Source organism: Diadema antillarum, unplaced genomic scaffold (genome assembly GCF_040938485.1).
Source record: "Diadema antillarum isolate AM-2024a unplaced genomic scaffold, OU_Dant_1.0 seq00000293_RagTag, whole genome shotgun sequence".
NCBI lineage: Eukaryota > Metazoa > Echinodermata > Echinoidea > Diadematoida > Diadematidae > Diadema > Diadema antillarum.
In genome coordinates this window covers 1598104-1610000 of record NW_027271319.1, presented here as the reverse complement: position 1 = coordinate 1610000, position 11897 = coordinate 1598104, and the positions used below count along the sequence as shown (strand labels likewise).

General features: G+C 36.9%; 1 protein-coding gene across 1 annotated transcript in view; it reads left to right on the top strand.

Annotated features, from left to right (window-relative positions):
• Positions 1 to 7820, top strand: part of LOC139730154 (urea transporter 1-like) — a 17156-nt gene extending 9336 nt beyond the window's left edge. The window contains exons 2-5 of the mRNA XM_071641054.1: positions 781 to 970; positions 2616 to 2763; positions 6520 to 6654; positions 7588 to 7820. Of these exons, the coding sequence (XP_071497155.1) occupies positions 781 to 970; positions 2616 to 2763; positions 6520 to 6654; positions 7588 to 7820 (706 nt within the window). The remainder of the gene's footprint in view (positions 1 to 780; positions 971 to 2615; positions 2764 to 6519; positions 6655 to 7587) is intronic.
• The last annotated feature ends 4077 nt before the right edge of the window (positions 7821 to 11897 follow it).

Below are 11897 nucleotides of genomic sequence, written 5' to 3'. Positions count from 1 at the left end.
AACATTGCGTATATTTATTGTAGTTTTAAATCCAATTTACAGGAAAAGAAATGTGATCATACAAAACAAAATATATATTCAAATGCTATATTCATAGATTGTAATCTGACAGTAATGTAGATTTCAATCTAGCCTTGAAAGAATATAAAGTTTTACACGATTTAACATAATCTGGGAGTGTATTCCAAAGATTTGGTCCATTGTGTCTTATAGATTTTTGAGCAAATAATAAATCGTGACATCTTATTCATTATGTCGCTTTGAAAAAGAGTGAAGTACCTAACTAAGTGAGAATTTAAAGAGAATGGTCATTAAAGGTACTGTTTACCATTAGGAGCAGTGATTTAAAAAAAAACTGTTCGAGTTATTACATTTGATGCATATGTGTAGGTAAGCTTTATCACAAAACATCCTACCATATAAAACTTTCGCAATAAAGCCTAGAGTACAATAAGATATCAATAATTTTCTGAATAAACCACAACTGTGGACGGTTTATTCCAGAAACAATTTCATTATAACTATTGTTCACATTTTGCATATTCAACAATACGTAACATATCTTATTACACTGATCAACAATAAAATTGTCTTTTACATTGGGTGTTTCTATCCCTAATTCACATTTTAGAACTATTTTGAAGTACTAAAGCTGGATTTTAATTTCACCTGCATCTGGTAAATAATGCCTCTGATTTTACGCATATGGAAATGAGCTAACTCCGAACTGGCTTGCTATAAGTATGATGACTTCTTTAATCTTTCCTTATCGCGTCCCAGCACTATTCTGAGTAGCGCCCTCTGTAGTCTGCTGTCGCGTTGGGGAATACCCTCCTTCAACTTGGCGTTCAACGTGGTAGTTGTCTCGTTCGTCGCTGCCACTGGGCCGGATAATCACCACTTCCCCCAGAAAGGAGGGGCGTCCCCTTTGCCGACGTCATGGGGAGTTGAACCTCTAGACTGGTTACAGGTAGGCCTTTTGCGTTCAGTAATTTTGTATATCTGATCAAATTCCCTCGAAATTTCACCACGCATGACCCAATAGTTATTGTAAACAAATCTCTTTGGTCAAGATAGAATGTTTCATTCCTCACCAAGTGTCGTTGAAAGGTATTTCAAAAGTGGAGATTTGTTGTGCAGGTTAATAGGAAAAAACTTGGGGGCGATGATATCTTCACCTCAGGTATGTTCATATGTGGTTACGTTTGATATCAATGAATGTTTGATATGAATTCATAATCGATAAAATGTCTACCTTTTGTCCCATTTTGATGAATTCTCGCTATCGCCAATGACGTAAAAAGTACCCGGATGTTGATTTAAGCGTCATTTACGGTGCATTATGGGATAGTCCGGTAGCAAAGTCACTTCCGTTCGTACGCGCGTAATACGTGACTAATGCTATTTACACACACAACCGACTGTATTCTACGTGTACTTCCGGTTTTCTCGACTTGAATTACAGCTTTAATATGATTTGAAATTTCTCCATTCTTAAGAAATTGCTGTTAATACGACTATTGGTTGTTGCTGCGAAGCTGCCATGTGTTGTTCGCACGATAATAAATGAAAAAAATCTGCAGAAATAGGACCCTTACTGGCATGCGAGATGTGATTTGGCCGCGTGGGTGAAGTTTGCGGGTGACTCCACAGCGCAGTACGTGTACGCGCGACTTACTAGTAGTGGTAGTAGCACTAGGCAGTAGGCCTACGTACATTGTACGTACTTACTTGGAAGAAGTTGCTTCGGAGACAGGATAAGTTCGAGATCACTGTTCGTTCCCCATTGTATTCGCGACATTTCGACAGAGAACAAATAAAAAAAAAGATGGGCATTCCATGACGATATACTGTATATCCAGGTGGGTGAATATTTTCCAGCATATTTTCAGCGTATGCAGAGATGACTGATCTGTGATGCGTACACATCGATCGCATGATCAAGCAGTACGCCGTACCGGTATGTGTTAGCTTATGCGCTGCGTGCAGTGGTGCATGCTAATGCCATGCAAGGCCGGCCGGCGGCGGCGGCGGGGACTACAGTGTACGAGTATGACAGGCCTGGCCACTCGCTGGCTCGGGCGGTATACGTATACAGCGGCCTACTGTACTAGTATCCGTGGTCGCCGCTGCGCTATAGGTAAGGTACACGTACGCGCTCGCTAGCGTTGTGCAAATTATGACCCGCGCCGGAAGTGCCCTTGCTACCAAGTGCACTAAATCTTGAAGGAAAAGCCACATCCGGGTACTTTTTACGTCATTGGCGATAGCGAGAATTCTGTGTGCTTTATTCTTCATTCGTTTAACCCAACTTAATACGATATGAGGACTTATTGCACTTAAATGGAGATATGTTTATAAATGCATACATACATTTCTTTTTCGCAAAACGGGGTAAAGCCATTTAAAAACATTTTAGGGTAACAAAGTCCATCATCAAATAGAGCAAAATAAGGCCTTTTCGGTGATACTTCACTTGTAATATAACAAGGAACATTCTTGTAGTTTTGATTAAGAATATCCCATATTTTCTTATTGTTTATCTTGTTTTAATCGTATTATCTAAAATCAACAAAAATGGAGATAACTCGTTTTTGCGATCAAACTCTTGATAGATCCTGGCGAGCATACCGAGAGGGATAGCCCAGTGCTATGGCAGCGACAACCTCGTCACCGGGTGCCTGATGAGCGTCGGAATGTTGGTTTGTTCCCCAATCGTCTGTTGTCACTGCATTCTCGGCTCCATGATGGGATCCCTAACCGGTAATGAATAATACAGTTTCCTACCAGCTGTGTACATATCCAATTATACACATTACCCGTTCCCTGCGGGATCCTGGAATACCAGGTTCCCAAAATGTACCAGGTTCCCAAGAGTGTCTGCATTCGTGGATTAAATTTACGTTTCTTAATTTTGTGTTGTGCCAACTACAATAGTGACTTTAAATTGACCGATTAGAGTTTCTTTTGTCAATATCTTTTCTTTTTCTTTATCAAAGCTGCTTGTATTTTTGTCTGTGTTACCATTTTCAACACAGAAATGCGCTTAATTTCGTATAAAACTCGTATGAAGACGTATGTAGCAAACGAGGCTGAAATCACTAGATTTTGACTTTCGCTGACCCCGGCGTTCGTATGCCCTTATAATGTACAACAACAGAATCCAATCAGAGCTCGTTCTATTCATAATCTCAGTCCGATCGATATTTCCCATTGTTTCAATGGCACATAAAGTATGCAGTTGACCGTGAAAATAGGAATGCATAGCTGCACTACTTGACTACTTTCGCATAGGCGGATTATCAACCTGCCCGCGTTCTTTGTCAACAGGCAAAATGAATCTCGTTTGGGGGCTGCCATTATCAATGCTGCCATGACATTGAAGTCATTTTGCTCTGCTTAAAAAAAAGAGAAAAGATAAGAAAGATGTAGCCTTCACAGTCGCATCAGCAGAATTGCACTGCATCTCTTTAAAACGTGCCATCACTTCGCAGCCCCTAACTAATTCTACTTTCCTTCTTTTTTAAATCATGCAGACTTTATCTGAGAGGTACGTTTTAAATTCCCAATAGGCTTACCTAATGGGCGCCTACACTAAGTACAGTCTTGTCCTTCAGGTAATTTCATTATTTGATTACGAAGCCTTTTAGATCCTGTAAGCATGATGCGTCTGGAAGGAGGACCAAGATAAAAACGTTCTCGCAAGTCTTGCAGGGACATACCGGTAAACAAGTCACAACTAAGTTAAAAAGTATTAACGTATTTCGTCACTCAAAGTCGTATTCTAATGCGGCAAATTGCCCTTGACCTAGAAATGCTTCTTTGTGGCTAACATATGATCCTACTTTAAGACCACAAGAACGTATTACTGCCGATCATTTAAGCTACCACTTGCAAAAAAAAAAACAAACCCCAAAACAAACAAAACAAAGTAAAACAAGGCAAAACCACTACACTTTGAGTTTCTTCAACGCTTCGTGCGGAATGATGAGATATCTATCCCCGAAAGGTTAAATCATCACATCTCGATCAATTCATTTCAATTCAATTTATTTATTTTCATTCTTCTTTTTCCAACAAAACATAACACAGAATAAGTCAGGAATTATATCATAAACATAATCATACATTCGATTTTGCAAAGGATAAATGATACAGATAAACATAAGAATGCAAACTGGCAAAAATACAAAGTTATGCTTCAGTTGAGAAAAAAGAAGAATTGAGAGGTCCACTAAAAAGCAAGCTTGTATGTTGTGAACCACTCAAACAAATCTTATGAAATACTTATTTGCAAATACCTAGCACAAGTATAATATTGCTTTATTTATTTAATCAGTTGATTAAATAAGCAATATTTAATGTACTTTTTAAACGTAACGGCTTGTCTCTTAGCCTTTTACATTATTGAGTTGAGGTTATTCCCATCATGCTAATTTCTTTTGCAATGAAACAAATACATCAGGATAAGAAATAAATTTGATATTCGGCACTGAATAACATAGATAAGTTGAATTTTTCGCATTTTTATTTACTCTTACGATGTACAATGTTGAAAGTATCCTTAAAAAAATACCATTATGTTGGAAACCCATTCAACTGCAAATGTTGTAAAGTCCAATAATTATTATCAAAATAACTTTGGAGGAAAACTTACACCATAATGAATTCCAAAACACTCAAACGAACAGTCAAACAAACAGACGGACAATCAAACAAACAAACAAAAAACAGTCGAACAAATATGAACAGGCAAAAAGGGGGAAAGGGATTATGTTGAGGCATGGTAGTGAACTGGGCTATGTCAGAAAACAGACCAGAGAGAGAGAGAGAGAGAGAAAGAAAGAGGGAGGGAAGGGGAGAGAGCAATGCAAAGAATGATAAGGTACCACTTACTTTGGTTTGTCTATCGAATCCGTAAATATTTATATGTTGGAAGAAAGAAAATGGTCCATAAATTGATTTATGCGTCATTTGTGATATCACCATTTGTTACGCATCTGGACCGATGGGATAGTCAAGAGTAGTAGTCCTACTATTAATGCTTGATTATAAATCTTCCTAGTAAAGAAAAAAAAGGACAAAGTAAATCACAAGCAGAGAGAGATAGATGGAGGGGGGAGAGAGGGGGAGAGAGAGAAGGAGGACGTGTGTGTGTGTGTGTGTGTGTGTGTGTGTGTGTGTGTGTGTGTGTGTGTATGTGCGCGCGCGTGTGCGTGTGTGATGAAGCGAATTGGAGGAACGCCTAATGGACTTCAGCTCTTTGCCAGGCACTCTAATCACTCCTAATCGGATTTGAACCAGTTATTTGTCAGAACTGGGCACTATCGACGACAACGAGGAAAAACTCTGACTCTGTATCATACACTAAATTTCATTTTTATCAAAAAATAAGAGCAAAAAAATATCGGCTCGCGGGAAATGAATTGTGGGCAGCGGCGCGCGTCTGAATTGGATTGCAAGCGACTGTAAACAAGCACGCCTTATTTGATTACGGAGAGGTTTGCACGTTCACACGAGACATTTAACACCATCTAATCACATTACGGAACAAAATAGAAAAGATGTGCACGGCGACTCTTAACGAATTATGGGTTCTGACGTACGGAGAGGACTGACTATTGCTATTTTCCGTAACGCTAGGGAGGTCAGTCAAAACAAAACAAAAGGTTGTCGCTTCAAATGCACCATCTTTCCTTGTAAGAATACGAGGTCTCCCTTTAATTCAAGATGACATTGCGCTAACATTCTCTCGCATGAAAAAAAAAACAACAACAAAAAACCAACAGAAACCATTGTGGTGTTGTTTTGTGTTTTCCTTAATTTCATCTAATCAGAATTGTCAATTAAATCATACTGACAGCACCAGTCAGATCACTGCATAGAGTGTTCATGTAATTTGCGATCTGAATTTCAGTCTTGTTCCTATAATTGTTTCATGGTTGTTTCCACCTGCATAAACCTTTTATCAAACATTGCATGAACAGCTTGAATGGATATCTCACAACACAACCGACTCTGTCTTTTTCTCTCTCACGTGTAAATCCTTTGTGCTTTTTGAGTCAATTATGTTTAGTACTTTCGGATAGCTTTGAATTTACCTTTACAGATATATCTTTTAATTTTATGATTCCTGTTTCAGTACTTAGGTCTATCTTTCGCCACAATTTAATTTACCGCTTTCATAAACAATGTCCATATCTTTGTAATTTTACGAATATTTACTTTCTTTTTTCGGATACAAAAAGACAGAATCCTTCATCTAAAAAGAAAGAACATGTACTCTTAATTAACCCAGTCTACTAACCTGTGGTATGTATTTTTCCTATATATTTGTTTTAACGGTTATCAATGACTAGCAATGATTTATTACGACTCCTTATATAATATCGCTATCTTTCAATGCAGAAAATCATTACAACTGAACCATAACTCCTCATATTCATACATCATTTCTTTTTTCATTCATATCTAATAAATATTCATTTCATGTTTTTCTTTCATTCATGTATTCTGAAGGTCTGGCGCTCGCTGCCACGCCCTCAGAAATCTACAATGGCAGCTGGAGCTATAACTCGGCATTGGCATGCGGGGCGATAGGGGGCGTCTTCTACGTACTGAATTGGTCTTCGCATATCATGGGTCTTCTGGCGGGTAAGAGCTTATCCTTCTATACACTGGGAATGTATATTCAGTGCTAATCTTTGCAATACAACATGTCGCACTTTTCTTTCGCAATCAGCTGGCAATGTGGTTGCTCCGAAAGGAACGAGGAAAACGGAGTTTAAAGGAAGAGTGTGAGAAAGAGGAAGGGAGGGATGAGGAAAGATGATAATAATTACGTGGAGGGAAAGAAGATTGTGGAAGAAAAAGGGAAGATAAAAAAGAACAACAACAAAGAGGATTGAACTTTGGCACCTGTTGAAAAATCGAAAGTTTTCATATTTTACCTATCGTGTGTCCGATTTTGCAATTGTAAATTTTCCGATATTTCTACTTTTGAACCATAGATTTTTTCAAAACTGGGCAGAATAGATTATGATTGACACAGACACACACACATTTTTTGATATTCTTTATTTGAATTTCATTCAATATCAGCCAGCATCATGTTTGCAATGAAACGAATATAAACAAAACTAAGCAGCTATATTCTTCTCACTTGTGCTGCTAAATCACATTTTGTTCTTTTTTTTCTTTCAATCTTTTTCCGTTGTATATTCTATAGAGTGTATCGATGTTAACCTATGTTAGAGAGTATAGTCCAAAATGAATCAGACGCCTCTTATCTTTGCTGTCATTGAATGCTGTTAAGAATGTTTGTTTTTGTGATGTCAAAGCTTTATACGCCATATGACTTATGAAAAAGACAATGTTTTGTTCTGATCAATAAAAATCCAGAAATACCCCCCAAAATATGCTTAATTGGACAAAATGCACACTTGAAAATACAGCATTTCTGAAAATTGAAAATACAGACACACACATACACACATAACCCTATATGAATGTATATAAAACATAGGATACTTGTGTATGGCATGGATGTGTACATGAATCATGCTCCATTTTTTTCTCTCTCCTCAGCCGTTTTTGCAGCATGTGTACGTGGAGCCATGACGACCTTCTTTGCGCACGTCCACTGTCCAGTCGTAGCCTTCCCCTTCTGCATCGTGGCGGGTCTCTTTCTCCTCGTGGACAGCAACAGCAAGCAGCTACTGCGCGTGCCCGCTGACCGTGTGACCTGCCCGGAAGAACACCGCAGACTCTTCAAACAGAATAATGTCGCCGTGTCGAATGCGGACGACGATCCAACGTAGACCGATCGGCCACCGTAAATAGTTTCCGTACGGTTTATACTGAATTTTGAGGTCTCCCATTTTCATATCAAGAGACTAATTTATGGACAGAAATATTAGTGACTATACTCATGGCGGTAAACTTTAATACATACTCGTCATCAATTCGCTAAATTCACTCAATCGGATACTTCGAGAAAAAAAGAAAAAAAATCACTAAAAGGCTACAAAGTAATTATCTTTCATGTTCATTACGTTTCACATTTTGTGTACTATGTGTTTTGATGCAATTGGATTTCATGATTTAGGACACAACATTTGATTGTCAAATCAAGACGGTCCAAGTTGACATTAATTAATTGAATTACGACATATGCATGAGATAATTTTGAGATTTAAAAGTCTTTCCTACCGGCTTGAATTTAAACCAATGCAAAATGATGAATCTCGACTTTTGAAGTTTACGCAGTTAAAACATTTTCCATGTATCTTAAGCTTTTATCTAATTCGTTGATATTATCCCCAATTTCATTCTCATGACGACGCAGTTAGAGTTTTATCGATTGTTGTTATTTTGATGCATGGGTATAGATTGTGTATTTTCCAGATATGATAATTTAGTGTAATCTGATCTGTATAGTGAGTGTGTGGATGTATGATCATCAGCGAAATTTACGTGATAATATTGATGTGACAACATTACATCCCCTACTACTGTTTGACACCAATACGCAATTGGGTAATGCGAGTAGTTTCAAGCTTTAACGAACTCGATAAACATTGTAAAGTATCGTGGTTAACGCAACGTTTCAGGAAATACCTTATGCCGGAATTGTAAAAAATCAGGTAACTGCACGTAGGTAAAACTCCATTTTTTAAACATGTTTAATGTTTTTAGTTTAACAATTATGAATACAAGCAGTAACAGAATGGTTGAATTTTCAGAGTTACTTTATCTGTTTAAACAACACATAAGGATAAAGAGCTTTGAAATACAAACATGTACAACAACCATGATAAGCAGAAATGTCCATAAAAAGAAATATGAAATGCAAGAAATATTAAGCTTTCAAAAACTGAGGATGTAAAACATAACGTGAGAAGTTAAACAAGCAGGTAATTTAAAATGAGAGGAAATGAGAATTTGTCTCAGGATCTTTAGATACGTTTTAAATGTGAATGAAATAGGTAAATAAAACAAAACATCTAACGCAACTTTCAATTAAGACGAAGTCATGTTCACTTCAAAAATATCTCATCCTTTAAGACAGTAAATCATAATGATTTAACTTAATACAAAATTAGTTCATCATCAGGGCTCACCATTAATATGACAAACATTTCCTGCCGTGTAAAAGGCTAGCAAATTTCGAAGAAATAGATTTTTGCGTCGAGTCCTTTTTTTTATTGCAACTGATTGAAAAGTCAGTTGAAGGGCAATTTCTCAATCATCAGCAATGGAAACAACTCAACGCTATAGAATTCATATGACTAAATACGCAGTGACGGCTGCTATGCGAAATAAGAACCAGCACTGGGCTGTCGGGCGAAAGCTCGGTAGTCTTGTGGATACGACGCCTGTCTAGTGATCTGGAGATCGCTGGTTCGAGTCCAACCTGAGTATGTATGCCAATGATTTCTTATCATCATGGCTACTTCTGAAACACTGAATAAAATACGTGCTTATCTATTTCGACGTGTTTGATGAAGGGCGATTTGTCAATCAATTGCAATAAAAACAGCTCAATTCATTAGTGAAACTCAATAGGCAGTATCCTCTGCTATCACATGTATAAGGGATAAGAAACAGCACTGGCTGATAGTTCATTCTCAGATTCCAACTTTCATAGATCGACCACTATGTTCTATAATATGTTTGCATTATTCTATAATGCCTCCTAGCTGGATATCAAGTATTATTTAAGTTTGTTATATTTGGTGTATTTTTTCATCGAGAAATATGAAAATAAGATAAAATTGAAATTGAAATTGAAATTGAAATTGAAATAGGGCGAGAGCTCGGTAGTCTTGTGGATAGGACGCCTGTCTTATAATCAGGAGATCGTTGGTTGGAATCCAATTTGAGTACGGTATGTTATATGTCCATGATTTTGCCTATCATGGCTATTCTTATAAAACACCGAATGACCGGTGCTTATCTACGTCGATAAAGGGCAGTTTGTCCATCAGGTGCAGTCAGCAAATTTTGTGTCACTGAACAGCCATCATCTCCAAGCTGGTAAACAAGAAATGGTGTTTAGGATGTTTTCTTATGACTTTGTTTCAAAGTTTTCTGTCAGTAATTTAACACAAATTAGTCCTGAATTTGTATGATACCTGTCTCTCACAGCGTGACAATTAACAAAAATTGCCGTTGGAATCATACAGTATTCAGAGGAGTTAGTTGTTGTTGTTTTTTTATTAAAAGATGCGCTAACATCCTCCAAACATATATCTAGATTCAATCACACGCCTAAGACGTAAGCTAATGGTCAGAATCAAGGTACTTTTTATGATATCCATGTGCACTCTTGACAGTGCTATTTGTTCTTTTCAGTTTCAAATACGAATTCAATACATATCCTATTTCATATTTCTTATTTGAAATAATTGATCAAATAAAAAAAAATACAGGCGTAGATTTCTCTACACTTTCAGTAGGTATGTTTCAGCTTGTATCTCTCTCTCTTTCCGTCTTTCTCTTTATGTATATTAATTTGTCTGTGTGTGTGTGTGTGTGTGTGTGTGTGTATGCTTCAACCAGGGTTCCTCTCGAGTAGGTTAGGAGATTTTATTTCAACATACCGCCTGTTGTATCTGATCAGATTGTATATTGTTGCCTCCCGGTTGGTATAAAGTTGCAATGAATAAACATTCAAACATGTTAATATTCAACAATATAAATCATATAGTAAGGTCTCACAAATACCTAGTTTGGTTCTCCGTGATCGTGATACCATAAGCCGCAGACCGTCAAGTACAGCAATATTCTGTTGAGCATTTTGAGTCTGGAGAAATTCATTTACGCATTAAAAGTGAACGAAAAAAATCTTTATTATCAACTTGTGAATGACAAAGTGAACAGAATTAAACTGACACATCACTACTAAGCAATAGCTAACACACGAAAGTTGTTAAATCAACTCTTTGATATTTCATAGTACATCGCCTGAAGTATGGTGGATCAAAGGTAGATAAAACGGTGTGAAAGTGAATGCCATTTGTACAACAACAACAACAACGATAATAATAATAATAATAATGATAATAATAATGATAATAATAATAATAACAATAATAATGATAATGATAATAATAAATCATTTATCAAGCGCAGAAACTATGTCCATATATTCTACTGCGCTTCAAGAGCTCTTAAATTCCTATGTTGCATAATGCTGCATGGGAAGTAAAAAAGAAATAGGCCTACGCTAAAAACATCTCATCACAAATATTCAGGACCCCACTACCTCCAACTGTACACCATCCTATTACATTTAAATATTTCATTTATTTCAAAGCACAAAAGCTCTTCTGAAATTACTACTGATAACATGGAAACAGTAAAAAGAAATAGAAAAAAGATAATATGAATATTTATGCTCTCTCCTAGAAAATACGTCAAAATCTCACCACAACTGCGAATGTCAAAATGTTATGTTTACGTCGACCAGTGGCGACTAGTAGAACTGTCATCTGCCTGTATTTGCAAATCGCAATCTGCGATGAAGGCCTAAACGAAATGCAAGAAATATCTGTACTAAGCAACTCTTGGCTAACATGACTATACAATGCTCACTTGCAGTTACATGTATATATTGTAGAATTATCCCATTTTCTTTATAGTCTTTGCATAAATTTCATAAAAGATGTACTTTTTACACGACTGCAAACAGAAGAAAGAATTCAGCAGCTGAGAACATCCACGTTGCTGCCATGGTAACTAATTATCGCCCCTTACAATTCCAAACATCTTTATCATGTTTATCGAAGAAAAAAAAAAAGGCTCCACAGCATATACAATTTTGTAAAGACAAATGTAATGATCACAACGTTAATAACTTGAATCTCAAGCAAAAGTGATGGACATATAGATAG